Source organism: Salvelinus namaycush, chromosome 3, assembly GCF_016432855.1.
Source record: "Salvelinus namaycush isolate Seneca chromosome 3, SaNama_1.0, whole genome shotgun sequence".
NCBI classification, from domain to species: Eukaryota; Metazoa; Chordata; class Actinopteri; order Salmoniformes; family Salmonidae; genus Salvelinus; species Salvelinus namaycush.
In genome coordinates this window covers 95,864,396-95,883,549 of record NC_052309.1, presented here as the reverse complement: position 1 = coordinate 95,883,549, position 19,154 = coordinate 95,864,396, and the positions used below count along the sequence as shown (strand labels likewise).

The following is a 19,154-nucleotide window of genomic DNA, read 5'->3' as shown; positions in this document are numbered from 1 at the left end:
CATCCACTAGTACTAGAGGAAGGAGGGTCCCTAAACCTTAGTTAGACAGATATAGTCTCTCTACTACTACACCCATCCACTAGTACTAGAGGAAGGAGGGTCCCTAAACCTTAGTTAGACTGATATAGTCTCTCTACTACACCCATCCACTAGTACTAGAGGAAGGAGGGTCCCTAAACCTTAGTTAGACTGATATAGTCTCTCTACTACTACACCCATCCACTAGTACTAGAGGAAGGAGGATCCCTAAACCTTAGTTAGACTGATATAGTCTCTCTACTACACCCATCCACTAGTACTAGAGGATGGAGGGTCCCTAAACCTTAGTTAGACTGATATAGTCTCTCTACTACACCCATCCACTAGTACTAGAGGAAGGAGGGTCCCTAAACCTTAGTTAGACTGATATAGTCTCTCTACTACACCCATCCACTAGTACTAGAGGAAGGAGGGTCCCTAAACCTTAGTTAGTCTGATTTAGTCTCAACTACATCACTACACTCCTCTCTGAACCAGACCAACACAGAACTGAGCAGAGCTTTGTACTGACAACAGAGATATTGTACAGTAACTTTCCATAACGTCATTTGTGATTGATTTGAAACTGCGTGATGGATTTAGTCTGGAAATGATTACAATGAAATACAACTATAATGAAATACAACTATAATGAAATACAACTATAATGAACTACAACTATAATGAACTACAACTATAATGAAATACAACTATAATGAAATACAACTATAATGAAATACAACTATAATGAAATACAACTGTTTGAGCCACAAGGTGGAAGCATATTATAATATTATATCTCTTGTTTTTCCCCTGCTGGCAAAGATGTACGGAGAGAAAATATTCATGAGTAAAATGTTATTGTACATTATAGTAAGACGTACGTTTATAACACTATTGAATATAAACTATGAATATATTGAATTTATCATGTTATTGGACTGTTGTTTTAATTCTTCATACAGTGAAAAGTACAAGCAAATATTGCCTGGGAAATAATCAAGTTTCCTTTTCAAATCAACTATTTTAAATAGATTATTAAATATATACTTTCAGAATGATCTTATAATACAATCATATCACACTAATGAAGGTTCTCAATAATGTGAAGTAATTTAAACTAAACCTCTGGCCCATCTCTGGTTATTCATTAACATTACAGTAAACCTGCTCTACATCCTGGATATCTAGATCAACTATTTCTGGATCTGGATTAAAGAGAGCTGCTCTATTTGAGTTCAGTTAAACTCCCCCTCATTTAGTGCTGCTAACACTGATGTTCATCAACATGCTCAAATACAAACACTTGTTCTTTAGAATGTTCTTTATTTAATATCCACAATACAGCAAAGCTCTAACTATTCCTCTATTATACATCTGCAAAGCAACCCATTTCAAATATACAGAGTATACTTATCATATAGCCTATGATATCAGTGTGATTAGCTATTTATCTTTTATGGAACATAATGTATATATGCAGGTTAAACTTCTAATGCATTAACAATATCTTGAAAAGTGATGTAGAAAATCAACTGGACATTACAATGGTTCTCAGGCTATTCAGTGCTGCATACAGACTTCTTGATGTCTTTCTCAGCGAACTTGGAGCCCGCGGTGACTTTACATGAGAACACTTTGTCCTGGTTCCATTCTGACGTGTCAACGGTCAGACAGCTGCTGAGTTGGAACGTCTTGTCGGCTTGCGGCACCGGGCCACTCGTAGCGATGCCGCCGGTGACCGGATTCCCTCCCGTTGTCCAGCTGACATCAGCGTAGCCCATGGCCATCTGACTGGCCAGACACACCAGGGTGACTTTGCTGGACTTCAACTCATCGCTGGACGGAGGGAAGGGTCAAGACAGGCGGAGGGAGGGTAGAGTCTGGACCAATGGAATGAGCAGAATAAATATTACACTAAATCATTTGATATGTTAGTAGAATGAAACAGGGTTGTGTGATTATACTGTAGAATAAAAAATAAAACGTTTTCTCAAAGGCTAAAATAGCCCATTACATTTTTTAAGTTTAAATGTGAAATCAACAACTACAGATATACTGTAGGCTCTGAAGCTGTCACATGGTGTCCATGACTCTTGATAATCAGTCCACAAAGTAGGTTATTTACACTAAATATATATGAAATAAGAATATAATGTTAAATATGTAACTCTATTAACTATTACGTATTACAAAAAACCTTGAAAACAAAAATAAGGTTAAAAGAAAGGGTACTCACCACTGACAATGAGCTTGGTTCCTTGTCCGAATACCACAGTGATTCAGTTTGTATACACAGCCGTACAAAAACCTCCTAGCTCTCTCTACTGAGAGGACAGGAACTGAAACATCCCATTCAGACAGAGCTTCACTCTCTCTACTGAGAGGACAGGAACTGAAACATCCCATTCAGACAGAGCTTCACTCTCTCTACTGAGAGGACAGGAACTGAAACATCCCATTCAGACAGAGCTTCACTCTCTCTACTGAGAGGACAGGAACTGAAACATCCCATTCAGACAGAGCTTCACTCTCTCTACTGAGAGGACAGGAACTGAAACATCCCATTCAGACACAGCTTCACTCTCTCTACTGAGAGGACAGGAACTGAAACATCCCATTCAGACAGAGCTTCACTCTCTCTACAAACATCTCAGGCTTTTCTAGAGTTCCTCTCTATGAAGTAACAGTATATAGTATAGGATCATATTCTGCTGTTGGTGTCTGGTCCTTTTGAATTCATCAGTTAAAGCAATATCCATATGATGCAGTATTGACCTGATGATGATGATGATGATGATGATGATGATGGTGATGATGTTGGTGATGATCACAACAAGAGAGACAACATCAGTTTCCTTTCAGACAATGTCTTCTTATAATCTTTTTGACATGTAGGAATGAATGGTTCCTCCATTTCCAGATCTCCCATTGTGCCATGTATATATTGTTATAATAATCACTGATCAACTTCTGTTTGTTAGAGTTCACCCCTCTGACGCGCATGAAGCAGAAGTGAGTGTATTTGGTGAGGAGGTTTTGTCATGGTGTATATCACTGTGATACGATTTCATTAGCATCATGTGTCTTACAATAATACACTGCGGAGTCTGTCTCCTCCACAGTATTAATGATCAAACAATAATCTGATTTAGACTGATGATTAGATGTAAATTTAGGAGAGGAGAAACCAGAACCATATTCTACAGAGCTCCAACCAGTGTGGTACCACCTTAACACGTACTGAGGGACTCCCCCTGGAACCTGTTTATACCAACGAGCACCACTATCCTGAACAGTCCCCAGGTTACAGTCCATAGTGGCCGTCTCTATTATCAACAGTCCCCAGGTTACAGTCCAGAGTGGCCGTCTCTACTATCAATAGTCCCCAAGTTACAGTCCATAGTGGCCGTCTCTATTATCAACAGTCCCCAGGTTACAGTCCAGAGTGTCCGTCTCTATTATCAACAGTCCCCAGGTTACAGTCCAGAGTGGCCGTCTCTATTATCAACAGTCCCCAGGTTACAGTCCAGAGTGGCCGTCTCTATCATCAACAGTCCCCAGGTTACAGTCCAGAGTGGCCGTCTCTATTATCAACAGTCCCCAGGTTACAGTCCAGAGTGGCCGTCTCTATCATCAACAGTCCCCAGGTTACAGTCCAGAGTGGCCGTCTCTACTATCAACAGTCCCCAGGTTACAGTCCAGAGTGTCCGTCTCTATTATCAACAGTCCCCAGGTTACAGTCCAGAGTGGCTTTCTCTATTATCAACAGTCCACAGGTTACAGTCCAGAGTGCCAATCTCTACTATCAACAGTCCACTGGTTACAGTCCAGAGTGGCCGTCTCTATTATCAACAGTCCCCAGGTTACAGTCCAGAGTGGCTTTCTCTATTATCAACAGTCCACAGGTTACAGTCCAGAGTGCCAATCTCTACTATCAACAGTCCACAGGTTACAGTCCAGTGTAGCCGTCTCTTATCAACAGTCCCCAGGTTACAGTCCATAGTGGCCGTCTCTATTATCAACAGTCCCCAGGTTACAGTCCAGAGTGGCAGTCTCCATTATCAACAGTCCCCAGGTTACAGTTCATAGTGGCCGTCTCTATTATCAACAGTCCCCAGGTTACAGTCCAGTGTAGCCGTCTCTATTATCAACAGTCCCCAGGTTACAGTCCAGAGTGGCCGTCTCTATTATCAACAGTCCCCAGGTTACAGTCCATAGTGTCTGTCTCTATTATCAACAGTCCCCAGGTTACAGTCCAGAGTGTCTGTCTCTATCATCAACAGTCCCCAGGTTACAGTCCAGAGTGGCCGTCTCTATTATCAACAGTCCCCAGGTTACAGTCCAGAGTGGGCGTGTCTCCTTTGCTTACTGTCACAACAGGAGGCTTCTGTGTCACCACAGTCACACCACTGACACCTGGGAAATAAGAAGATGACATGTAGTAAAGAGAAACATACAGACTCATTATGAATAAACCAGGAAGTAAAACCTCCAGGAAGTCAGACTCCTTACATGTTAGAGCAGTGATGAGAGTGCAGAGTGTCCCCAGCATGTTGTCAGTGTGTGGTGTGAACGGCCCTTACTGTCCAGCTGAGAGATGAGCAGGGTTGGAGTGTGAGGAGAGGAGAGGCTGCAGGACCCACCTATAAGGAGACAGCCAGGGAGGACTAGAGGGAGGGGTCTCTACAGTTAACCTATCACCAAGCCAGGGAGGACCAGAGGGAGGGGCCTCTACAGTTAACCAATCACTACCTACTCTCAAACGTACTGTATCTGGGTCTTCACAAGACCAACAGACAGATTTCTAAATAATATCTGGACGGATACTATATCTATATACTATATTTTCATAACTGTGACATACATTTCAATTAGAGTCACTATTCAACTATACAAAATGGAAATATTTGAGATAGGACTATTTCATAAACATATTGGATTTGTTTTGTTGCAGATCAGTATTTTGTTTCTTCTCAGTTATGTTAGTTAGTTTAAATCAGCGTGTCATAATATGTATAATAATAACATTATAATAATATTATCTGGACCTGATAGTGGGGTTCTGAACTAACAGTACATCACTAAATGACTGTTGATGTCATACGTCTCTACTGTAAACCAGGGGACTGACTATCATGGAGGTTGTCTGATACATGGAGTCTTCTGTTAGGACTGAACCTTCTGGAATATCACTTTATCATTCATGCTTTGTGACAACTAGGTGTAATTGTTAATGACAACATTCTAGTAAATGTGTGAAGGGTTTTGTGTAAAACACAAGCATGGAATGTTCTCCTACTGCAGACACACTGGTTCAGGATGACTTGACATTCAGTTAGTGTCTATATTCAGAACATCTGAAAGCAGAAGTGAGTGTGTTTGGTGAGGAGGTTTTTGTCATGGTGTATATCACTGTGATACGTTCTCTTTAACAGAGTCGTCCCATGTCTGACAGTAATACACTGCTGAGTCTGTCTCCTCCACATTACTGATTATAAACTGATAATCCTTATCAGACGTGGCTTTAGATGTGAAACGATCAGAGGAGAAACCAGATCCATATTGATCAGGCAAGTCGTCTGTATAGTAATTACCTAATACATACTGAGGAACTCCTCCTGGAACCTGTTTATACCAGATTACATAATTGCCTTCATCTTTGGTAATGTCACAGTAAAAAGTAGCAGTCCCCTTTGTACTGACAGTCAGTACTGAAGGTGTCTGTGTCACTGCTTTCTGGCAACTGACATCTGTGGGAATGAAATACAATTTAAGACATTTCATCATACATGAATTAACAACTTCTAATGGCTTTTTGTGATTCATGTTGAACATATAGTTATTCCTTACATGTTAGAGCAGTGATGAGAGTGCAGAGTGTCCCCAGCATGTTGTCAGTGTGTGGTGTGAACGGCCCTTACTGTCCAGCTGAGAGATGAGCAGGGTTGAAGTGTGAGGAGAGGAGAGGCTGCAGGACCCACCTATAAGGAGACAGACAGGGAAGAACAGAGGGAGGGGCCTCTAAAGTTAACCAATCACCAGCTATTCTCATTGCTCTACATGAGGCCCTGTCTTCTTCACTGACTCCTATTCTACCTCCATCAAACCATAACTGGAGTTTAATATCCTATACTAGTTCTTCACAAGACTAACATAATGATGAGGTATCTAATCTCCTACCTCCATCAAACCATGAATGGAGTTTATTATCCTTTACTAGTTCTATACAAGACCAACATAATTATGAGGTACTCAGGATGTCTCCCTATTCCCTTTATAGTGCACTACTGTTGACCAGAACCCAATGGGCCTTTGTCAAAAGTAGTGCACTATAAAGGGAACATAGTGCCATTTGGGACACATTTTCAGTTTCAGTCCACTCCTCTGGTCACCTGCAGACCCCCCCACCACCCCCCTTCCCCCACACAGTTCTGAGAGGAGATAAAATTACCCTTTCATTTACATGAAGCTATAAATAAGGAGAGGAGGAGGGGAGGGGGAGCAGGTGTGTGCTGGGGGAGAAGGGGAGCAACACATCACTGCCTGTAACTCAATGTCAGATCTAGAACACGTCCCTGGTGAATGACTCTGATAACTAGAGATAGTAGATATGAAACTATCAGCTGGTCTTTGGGTGGGACTGAAACCAGTGGTCTACAGACAGCTGTTCCTGTTGTAAAGTACATGTAGATCTTTCCTCAGTCATTATTGGTGGTCGTATGTCCTCCTCTGGTGGACGTTGATAGAACTGCAGACTCTATTCTGATCACTGATGCACAGTGGGGTGAATCCAAACTTCCAAATCAGGTGAATCTTTACTTAGTCATGCATTGATGCCAATGGGAGACTAAGTGAAAATGTGACTGAAATGCATGTTAGGATTCTCCCCAATGTGAACAAGACCAGACTTAGAGTGAGGGCACCACCGAGGACAGATGTGAGGAACCAGATGAGGACACAGAGAGAGAAAATGGAACAGGACAATGGTTCATGAGGACCAGAGGAAGGAGGGTCCCTAAACCTTAGTTAGACTGATTTAGTCTCAACTACATCACTACACTCCTCTCTGAACCAGTCCAACACAGAACTGAGCAGAGCTTTGTACTGACAACAGAGATATTGTACACTAACTTTCAATAACGTCATTTATGATTGATTTGAAACTGGTGATGGATTTAGTCTGGAAATGATTACAATGAAATACAACTATAATGAAATACAACTATAATGAAATACAACTATAATGAAATACAACTATAATGAAATACAACTATAATGAAATACAACTATAATGAAATACAACTACTATGAAATACAACTATAATGAAATACTACTATAATGAAATACAACTATAATGAAATACTACTATAATGAAATACTACTATAATGAAATACAACTATAATGAAATACTACTATAATGAAATACAACTATAATGAAATAGTACTATAATGAAATACTACTATAATGAAATACAACTACTATGAAAATACAACTATAATGAAATACTACTATAATGAAATACAACTATAATGAAATACAACTATAATGAAATACAACTATAATGAAATACAACTACTATGAAATACAACTATAATGAAATACAACTATAATGAAATACTACTATAATGAAATACAACTACTATGAAATACAACTATAATGAAATACTACTATAATGAAATACAACTGAAATACAACTATAATGAAATACAACTATAATGAAATACTACTATAATGAAATACAACTACAATGAAATACAACTATAATGAACTACAACTATAATGAAATACAACTATAATGAAATACAACTACTATGAAATACAACTATAGTGAAATACAACTATAATGAAATACAACTATAATGAAATACAACTATAATGAAATACAACTATAATGAAATACAACTATAATGAAATACTACTATAATGAAATACAACTATAATGAAATACAACTACTATGAAATACAACTATAATGAAATACTACTATAATGAAATACAACTATAATGAAATACTACTATAATGAAATACAACTATAATGAAATACAACTATAATGAAATACAACTATAATGAAATAGTACTATAATGAAATACTACTATAATGAAATACAACTACTATGAAATACAACTATAATGAAATACTACTATAATGAAATACAACTATAATGAAATACAACTATAATGAAATACAACTACTGTGAAATACAACTATAATGAAATACTACTATAATGAAATACTACTATAATGAAATACAACTACTATGAAATACAACTATAATGAAATACTACTATAATGAAATACAACTGAAATACAACTATAATGAAATACAAATATAATGAAATACTACTATAATGAAATACAACTATAATGAAATACAACTATAATGAAATACAACTATAATGAAATACTACTATAATGAAATACAACTATAATGAAATACTACTATAATGAAATACAACTATAATGAAATACAACTATAATGAAATACAACTATAATGAAATACAACTATAATGAAATACAACTAATGAAATACAACTATAATGAACTACAACTATAATGAAATACAACTATAATGAAATACAACTATAATGAAATACTACTATAATGAAATACTACTATAATGAAATACAACTATAATGAAATACAACTATAATGAAATACTACTATAATGAAATACAACTGTAATGAAATACAACTATAATGAAATACAACTATAATGAAATACAACTATAATGAAATACAACTATATTGAACTACAACTATAATGAACTACAACTATAATGAACTACAACTATAATGAACTACAACTATAATGAACTACAACTATAATGAAATACAATTATAATGAACTACAACTATAGTGAACTACAACTATAATGAAATACAACTGTTTGAGCCACAAGGTGGAAGCATATTATAATATTATATCTCTTATTTTTCCCCCTGCTGGCAAAGATGTACGGAGAGAAAAGATTCATGAGTAAAATGTTATTGTACATTATAGTAAGACGTACGCTTATAACACTATTGAATATAAACTATGAATATATTGAATTTATCATGTTACTGTACTGTTGTTTTAATTCTTCATACAGTGAAAAGTAAAAGCAAATATTGCCTAGGAAATAATCAAGTAGCCTTTTCAAATCAACTATTTTAAATAGATTATTAAATATATACTTTCAGAATGATCTTATAATACAATCATATCACACTAATGAAGGTTCTCAATAATGTGAAGTTGTAATTTAAACCTCTGGTCCATCTCTGGTTATTCATTAACATTACAGTAAACCTGCTCTACATCCTGGATATCTAGATCAACTATTTCTGGATCTGGACTAAAGTCAGAGAGCAGGCTGCTCTATTTGAGTTCAGTTAAACTCCCCCTCATTTAGTGCTGCTAACACTGATGTTCATCAACATGCTCAAATACAAACACTTGTTCTTTAGAATGTTCTTTATTTAATATCCACAATACAGCAAAGCTCTAACTATTCCTCTATTATAAGTCAGCAAATCAATTAATTTCAAACTTATCATATAGCCTATGATATAAGTATTAGGAGCTATTTCTCTCTTTTTTGGAACAGAATGTATGCAGTATATATGCAAAGAAAAATTATAATTCTAACAATATCTTGAAAAGTGATGTAGAAAATCAAATGGACATTACAATGGTTCTCAGGCTATTCAGTGCTGCATACAGACTTCTTGATGTCTTTCTCAGCGAACTTGGAGCCCGCGGTGACTTTACACGAGAACACTTTGTCCTGGTTCCATTCTGACGTGTCAACGGTCAGACAGCTGCTGAGTTGGAACGTCTTGTCGGCTTGCGGCACCGGGCCACTCGTAGCGATGCCGCCGGTGACCGGATTCCCTCCCGCTGTCCAGCTGACATCGGCGTAGCCCATGGCCATCTGACTGGCCAGACACACCAGGGTGACTTTGCTGGACTTCAACTCATCGCTGGACGGAGGGAAGATGGTCAAGACAGGCGGAGGGAGGGTAGAGTCTGGACCAATGGAATGAGCAGAATAAATATTACACTAAATCATTTGATATGTTAGTAGAATGAAACAGGGTTGTGTGATTATACTGTAGAATAAAAAATACAACGTTTTCTCAAAGGCTACAAACAATTAACATGTTGGGCTCAAATGAAAAGGCACTAAAACCATGTAATTCTATAGTTACATATTACTCATATCTCTGTTTGTAGCTGGACTTATTTAGAAACTTTCTAAGTAACTCTCCATATGTGACTTTTCAGAGGTGAAGCAGATTTCTGTGCAAGTGGATAATGAGTTCAGATCTCTAAGTTTAAACATAATCAAGAAGTCAGATTTGCTTGAATGAGGGATACAATCAAACATATATCCTACTACTAGTCAACCAGCAAACAGAGTTACCAACTGTAATGTAGTAGCCTGCAATGTAATGAATCATGTAGCAACATTGTGTGTAACTACCATATACATGGTTTTATCATTATTTAATATAACGTGGGACCAACATTTTAAAGGTTGATACAACTTTATGTCGACTTCACATTCAAATCTACCTCTGAGTAAATATATTATTATTGTATGAGACATTATAAATGAGTAGTGTTGTCAAGTGACAGCAGTAACCTACATGGTCAAATAGTCCATCACGTTTTTTATGTTTAAATGTGAAATCAACAACTACAGATATACTGTAGGCTATGAAGCTGTCACATGGTGTCCATGACTCTTGATAATCAGTCCACAAAGTAGGTTATTTACACTAGATAAATATGAAATAAGAATATAATGTTAAATATGTAACTCTATTAACTATTATGTATTACAAAAAACCTTGAAAACAAAAATATAAGGTTAAAAGAAAGGGTACTCACCAGTGACAATGAGCTTGGTTCCTTGTCCGAATACCACAGTGATTCAGTTTGTATACACAGCCGTACAAAAACCTCCTCACTCTCTCTACTGAGAGGACAGGAACTGAAACATCCCATTCAGACAGAGCTTCACTCTCTCTACTGAGAGGACAGGAACTGAAACATCCATTCAGACAGAGCTTCACTCTCTCTACTGAGAGGACAGGAACTGAAACATCCCATTCAGACAGAGCTTCACTCTCTCTACTGAGAGGACAGGAACTGAAACATCCCATTCAGACAGAGCTTCACTCTCTCTACTGAGAGGACAGGAACTGAAACATCCCATTCAGACAGAGCTTCACTCTCACTACTGAGAGGACAGGAACTGAAACATCCCATTCAGACAGAGCTTCACTCTCTCTACTGAGAGGACAGGAACTGAAACATCCCATTCAGACAGAGCTTCACTCTCTCTACTGAGAGGACAGGAACTGAAACATCCCATTCAGACAGAGCTTCACTCTCACTACTGAGAGGACAGGAACTGAAACATCCCATTCAGACAGAGCTTCACTCTCTCTACTGAGAGGACAGGAACTGAAACATCCCATTTAGACAGAGCTTCACTCTCTCTACTGAGAGGACAGGAAGCGAAACATCCATTCAGACAGAGCTTCACTCTCTCTACTGAGAGGACAGGAACTGAAACATCCCATTCAGACAGAGCTTCACTCTCTCTACTGAGAGGACAGGAACTGAAACATCCCATTCAGACAGAGCTTCACTCTCTCTACTGAGAGGACAGTAACTGAAACATCCCATTCAGACAGAGCTTCACTTTCTCTACAAACATCTCAGGTTTTTCTAGAGTTCCTCTCTATGAAGTAACAGTATATAGTATAGCATCATATTCTGCTGTTGGTGTCTGGTCCTTTTGAATCCATCAGTTAAAGCAGTCCTTCTCAAATAGTGGGGCGCGCCCCCGCGTGTGACCACGGGGAACATGCTTTTTTTTGCCAGCAGGGAGTAGTTTTTTTTTGCACCGAACAAGAGCACACAGCACAGAGCAGGAGATATGAAGTGCAGATAACAAACCCTTAAGAGACACCATGGAAAAATATTTAACAGGGATGAAAAGAAAGGCGGAGAGAGACGGAGATAATGAGACAAACGTAAGTCTCCCGAAAGCTAAGACGAGGAAATATGACGACGCGTATGTAGCGCTTGGCTTCACTGTGACTACGGTGGGAGACGAGGAAAGACCGGTATGTTTACTGTGTCTAAAAATGTTGGCAGTGGACAGCATGAAGCCAAATAAATTAAGGCGTCACTTAAAGACATTACACCCCAATCACGCTGATAAGCCGCTTGAGTTTTTTCAGCGAAAACGTGCGGAATATTGCCAACAATCCTCCCGCTTTGTGAATGCTACTTCAGTAAACCAGCGAGCACTTTTTTTTTTTTCCCCCAGGCAAATCGATGCACTTTAAGTCTTTTCTGTTACAGACTAAAAAACAATGGTAATAAAGTTATTTTTTGTTGTAAGTTGATCTATATTTCTTTCTTTTTTGTTTTCTTTAATGTTAATAAGGATACAATGTTATGCAGAGGTGTACTTATAACAATTTTATAGACAAATGATACTATTTACAGTAGCGGCGGAGAGTTGGGGGGCGCAAAATGTTTACTTCTTCCTAGGGGGGGCGTAACAGAAAATAATTGAGAAGCACTGAGTTAAAGCAATATCCATATGATGCAGTATTGACCTGATGATGATGATGATGATCACAACAAGAGAGACAACATCAGTTTCCTTTCAGACAATGTCTTCTTATAATCTTTTTGACATGTAGGAATGAATGGTTCTTCCATTTCCAGATCTCCCATTGTGACATGTATATATTGTTATAATAATCACTGACCAACTGATGTTTCTTGGAGTTCACCCCTCTGCCACGAAGCAGAAGTGAGTGTACAGTATATCACAAAAGTGAGTACACACGTCATCGCTCTCACACTCCCTCATACTGACTGGTCACTGGAAGATCAACATGGCACCTCATGGCAAAGAACTCTCTGAGGATCTGAAAAAAGAGTTGTTGCTCTACATAAAGATGGCCTGGGCTATAAGAAGATTGCCAAGACCCTGAAACTGAGCTGCAGCACGGTGGCCAAGACCATACAGCGGTTTAACTGGACAGGTTCCACTCAGAACAGGCCTCTCCATGGTCGACCAAAGAAGTTGAGTGCACGTGCTCAGCGTCATATGCAAAGGTTGTCTTTGGGAAATAGACGTATGAGTGCTGCCAGCATTGCTGCAGAGGTTGAAGGGGTGGGGGTCAGCCTGTCAGTGCTCAGACCATACGCCGTACACTGCATAAAATTGGTCTGCATGGCTGTCGTCCCAGAAGGAAGCCTGTTCTAAAGATGATGCACAAGAAAGCCCGCAAACAGTTTGCTGAAGACAAGCAGACTAAGGACATGGATTACTGGAACCATGTCCTGTGGTCTGATGAGACCAAGATAAACTTATTTGGTTCAGATGGTGTCAAGCGTGTGTGGCGGCAACCAGGTGAGGAGTACAAAGACAAGTGTGTCTTGCCTACAGTCAAGCATGGTGGTGGGATTGTCATGGTCTGGGGCTGCATGAGTGCTGCCGGCACTGGGGAGCTACAGTTCATTGAGGGAACCATGAATGCCAACATGTACTGTGACATACTGAAGCAGAGCATGATCACCTCCCTTCGGAGACTGGGCCGCAGGGCAGTATTCCAACATGATAACGACCCCAAACACACCTCCAAGACGACCACTGCCTTGCTAAAGAAGCTGAGGGTAAAGGTGATGGACTGGCCAAGCATGTCTCCAGACCTAAACCCTATTGAGCATCTGTGGGGCATCCTCAAACGGAAGGTGGAGGAGTGCAAGGTCTCTAACATCCACCAGCTCCGTGATGTCATCATGGAGGAGTGGAAGAGGACTCCAGTGGCAACCTGTGAAGCTCTGGTGAACTCCATGCCCGAGAGGGTTAAGGCAGTGCTGGAAAATGATGGTGGCCACACAAAATATTGACACTTTGGGCCCAATTTGGACATTTTCACTTAGGGGTGTACTCACTGTTGTTGTCAGTGGTTTAGACATTAATGGCTGTGTGTTGAGTTATTTTGAGGGGACAGCAAATTTACACGGTTATACCAGCTGTACACTCACTACTTTACATTGTAGCAAAGTATCATTTCTTCAGTCTTGTCACATGAAAAGATATACTCAAATATATACAAAAATGTGAGGGGTGCACTCACTTTTGTGATATACTGTATTTGGTGAGGAGGTTTTTGTCATGGTGTATATCACTGTGATAGGAGAGTCATTTTGAGTCTGACAGTAATGCACTGCTGAGTCTGTCTCCTCCACATTGCTAATAATCAAACAATAATCTGATATAGACTGATGATTAGATGTAAATTTATGAGAGGAGAAACCAGAACCATATTCTACAGAGCTCCAACCAGTGTGGTACCACCTTAACACGTACTGAGGGACTCCCCCTGGAACCTGTTTATACCAACGAGCACCACTAAACTGAACAGTCCCCAGGTTACAGTCCAGAGTGGCCTTCTCTATTATCAACAGTCCCCAGGTTACAGTCCATAGTGGCCGTCTCTATCATCAACAGTCCCCAGGTTACAGTCCATAGTGGCCGTCTCTATCATCAACAGTCCCCATGTTACAGTCCAGAGTGTCCATCTCTATTATCAACAGTCCCCAGGTTACAGTCCATAGTGGCCGTCTCTATCATCAACAGTCCCCATGTTACAGTCCAGAGAGGCGCCTCTCCTTTCCTCACTGTCACAACAGGAGGCTTCTGTGTCACCACAGTCACACCACTGACACCTGGGAAATAAGAAGACGACATGCAGTAAAGAGAAACATACAGACTCATTAATAATAAAACAGGAAGTAAAACCTCCAGGAAGTCAGACTCCTTACATGTTAGAGCAGTGATGAGAGTGCAGTGTCCCCAGCATGATGTCAGTGTGTGGTGTGAATGGCCCTTACTGTCCAGCTGAGAGATGAGCAGGATTGGAGTGTGAGGAGAGGAGAGGCTGCAGGACCCAACTATAAGGAGACAGACAGGGAGGAACAGAGGGGGGGGCCTCTATATCTAAGCCTATCAGCTTCTGTAAAGATGGACTTCTGATCAATTTTAATTACTGTGTTACGGATACAGGTATCCTGTGTGTGTGTATCCTGTGTGTGTATTTCTTTTCTCTCCTTCTCCCCTCACAGGCGGCAATCATCATTCCCCAATCAGTCACCAATCAGTCGCTAATCAGAAGACACCTGCTCCTTTTCTCCTACCCAATCACATTCCCTTTCCCTTGGTTTAAAACCCTGTCAGTTGTTTTCTCTGGAGCTCGATCTCTATGTCATGCAATCTCTCTAGATCGCTTGTGGTTTGCAACTACATGACACCCTGTGAGTATTGTTTTGTTATGGTGTTTGACTGTGTGTTTGATGGTGGGAAAAGGGGGAACCAAGACAAGTCGCCCATGGGCATACACTACCTGTAGGAATACTTTGTCTAAGAACACTAGTTAGAACTGGGCGGACCACCCGCTGTATCTTTGGTTAGTTAGCTCTATTGAAGTAGGCTAGACTAGCTTAGGGGTGTTTTGGGATATTTGTTTCTTTCCTTGGGTCCAGCTCAGCCCCTTTTCCTGCCCTCCTTTACCGTGTGTTTAAAAATAAACCATGAGTGTTTGATGGTAATTTAGTTGTCTGTGGTTATTTCGTTCTCACTTACTTTTTCACTACTATAATTTGCATGAGTTATGTTACGGGTCTCGTTACCATCCCCCCTAGACTGCTGGGCCAAAGGGATTCGTAACATACTGTAACTATTCAACTATCAAAATTATATATATTTTAGATTGGTATAACAAACTATATGGGATACTTTTGGTTACACTGAAAAGAGCAGTATTTAGTTTCATGTGAGTTGTGTTGGTTAGTTTACTTAAATCAGCATGTCATAATATGTATAATAACATAATATTATCTGGACCTGATAGTGGGGTTCTGAACTAACAGTACATCACTAAATGACTGTTGATGTAATACGTCTCTACTGTAAACCAGGGGACTGACTATCATGGAGGTTATCTGATACATGGAGTCTTCTGTTAGGACTGAACCTTCTGGAATATCACTTTATCATTCATGCTTTGTGACAACTAGGTGTAATTGTTAATGACAACATTCTAGTAAATGTGTGAAGGGTTTTGTGTAAAACACAAGCATGGAATGTTCTCCTACTGCAGACACACTGGTTCAGGATGACTTGACATTCAGTTAGTGTCTATATTCAGAACATCTGAAAGCAGAAGTGAGTGTGTTTGGTGAGGAGGTTTTTGTCATGGTGTATATCACTGTGATACAGCCTCTTCAACAGAGCTGTCCCATGTATTACAGTAATACACTGCTGAGTCTGTCTCCTCCACAGAATTAATAATCAAACGATAATCTGATTTAGACTGATGATTAGATGTGAATTTAGGAGAGGAGAAACCAGAACCATATTTTACAGAGCTCCAACCAGTGTGGTACCACCTTAACACATAGTGAGGGACTCCTCCTGGAACCTGTTTATACCAACGAGCACTATTTTCAACAGTCCCCAGGTTACAGTCCATGGTGGCCGTCTCTCCTTTCTTCACTGTCACAACAGGAGGCTTCTGTGTCACCACAGTCACACCACTGACACCTGGGAAATAAGAAGATGACATGTAGTAAAGAGAAACATACAGACTCATTATGAATAAAACAGGAAGTAAAACCTCCAGGAAGTCAGACTCCTTACATGTTAGAGCAGTGATGAGAGTGCAGAGTGTCCCCAGCATGTTGTCAGTGTGTGGTGTGAACGGCCCTTACTGTCCAGCTGAGAGATGAGCAGGGTTGGAGTGTGAGGAGAGGAGAGGCTGCAGGACCCACCTATAAGGACACATACAGGGAGGACCAAAGGGAGGGGCCTCTGCAATTAACCTATCACCAACCAAGGAGGACCAGAGGGAAGTGCCTTTACAGTTAACCTATCAGCAAGCCACGTAGGACCAGAGGGAGGGGCCTCTACAATCACTAGCTACTCTCATAGTTGATTGACATGTCTTGGGGTTAACAGACTTCCGCAGTTCTAATAATAATATTATAATTATTGATCTTTACTGGCCTACAAGTCACTTTAAATGTGTCCCAACTATTTAAGTAAAGAGCCAGTATGATAAACTAACTCAAATATATCTGTTCTGCTTTTGACTCTGCACCATCCTCTACCCTCATCACCGCTCCATTATATAATCCATGATGTTTATATTAATCACATATCCTCTACCCTCCTCCATTATATAATCCATGATGTTTATATTAATCACCACATATCCTCTACCCTCATCACCGCTCCATTATATAATCTATGATGTTTATATTAATCACCACATATCCTCTACCCTCCTCCATTATATAATGCATGATGTTTATATTAATCACCACATATCCTCTACCCTCCTCCATTATATAATGCATGATGTTTATATTAATCACCACATATCCTCTACCCTCCTCCATTATATAATGCATGATGTTTATATTAATCACCACATATCCTCTACCCTCCTCCATTATATAATCCGTGATGTTTATATTAATCACTACATATCCTCTACCCTCCTCCATTATATAATCCATGATGTTTATATTAATCTCCACATATCCTCTACCCTCCTCCATTATATAATCCATGATGTTTATATTAATCACTACATATCCTCTACCCTCCATTATATAATCCATGATGTTTATATTAATCACCACATATCCTCTACCCTCCTCCATTATATAATCCATGATGTTTATATTAATCACTACATATCCTCTACCCTCCTCCATTATATAATCCATGATGTTTATATTAATCACCACATATCCTCTACCCTCCTCCATTATATAATCCATGATGTTTATATTAATCACCACATATCCTCTACCCTCCTCCATTATATAATCCATGATGTTTATATTAATCACTACATATCCTCTACCCTCCTCCATTATATAATCCATGATGTTTATATTAATCACCACATATCCTCTACCCTCCTCCATTATATAATCCATGATGTTTATATTAATCACCACATATCCTCTACCCTCCTCCATTATATAATCCATGATGTTTATATTAATCACTACATATCCTCTACCCTCCATTATATAATCCATGATGTTTATATTAATCACTACATATCCTCTCCCCTCCTCCATTATATAATCCATGATGTTTATATTAATCACCACATATCCTCTACCCTCCTCCATTATATAATCCATGATGTTTATATTAATCACTACATATCCTCTACCCTCCATTATATAATCCATGATGTTTATATGAATCACCACATATCCTCTACCCTCCTCCATTATATAATCCATGATGTTTATATTAATCACTACATATCCTCTACCCTCCTCCATTATATAATCCATGATGTTTATATTAATCACCACATATCCTCCACCCTCCTCCATTATATAATCCATGATGTTTATATTAATCACTACATATCCTCTACCCTCCTCCATTATATAATCCATGATGTTTATATTAATCACCACATATCCTCTACCCTCCTCCATTATATAATCCATGATGTTTATATTAATCACCACATATCCTCTACCCTCCTCCATTATATAATCCATGATGTTTATATTAATCACCACATATCCTCTACCCTCCATTATATAATCCATGATGTTTATATTAATCACTACATATCCTCTACCCTCCTCCATTATATAATCCATGATGTTTATGTTAATCACCACATATCCTCTACCCTCCTCCATTATATAATCCATGATGTTTATATTAATCACCACATATCCTCTACCCTCCATTATATAATCCATGATGTTTATATTAATCACCACATATCCTCTACCCTCCATTATATAATCCATGATGTTTATATTAATCCCCACATATCCTCTACCCTCCTCCATTATATAATCCATGATGTTTATATTAATCCCCACATATCCTCTACCCTCCTCCATTATATAATCCATGATGTTTATATTAATCACCACATATCCTCTACCCTCCTCCATTATATAATCCATGATGTTTATATTAATCACCACATATCCTCTACCCTCCTCCATTATATAATCCATGATGTTTATGTTAATCACCACATATCC

At 39.0% G+C, this 19,154-nt stretch overlaps 1 protein-coding gene and 1 pseudogene across 1 annotated transcript in view; both read right to left on the bottom strand.

Moving 5' to 3' along the window:
* Positions 1-1,330: 1,330 nt before the first annotated feature.
* On the bottom strand, positions 1,331-5,957 carry LOC120043748 (annotated as a pseudogene).
* LOC120043747 (immunoglobulin lambda-1 light chain-like) overlaps positions 1,331-19,154 on the bottom strand; it is a 41,225-nt gene continuing 23,401 nt past the window's right edge. The window contains exons 2-6 of the mRNA XM_038988310.1: positions 16,753-16,883; positions 16,335-16,656; positions 10,908-10,945; positions 9,697-10,040; positions 1,331-1,559 (exon numbers count right to left, since the gene is read on the bottom strand). Coding sequence (XP_038844238.1) covers positions 9,715-10,040; positions 10,908-10,945; positions 16,335-16,656; positions 16,753-16,792 — 726 coding nt within the window. The 5' untranslated portion in view covers positions 16,793-16,883 and the 3' untranslated portion in view covers positions 1,331-1,559; positions 9,697-9,714. The remainder of the gene's footprint in view (positions 1,560-9,696; positions 10,041-10,907; positions 10,946-16,334; positions 16,657-16,752; positions 16,884-19,154) is intronic.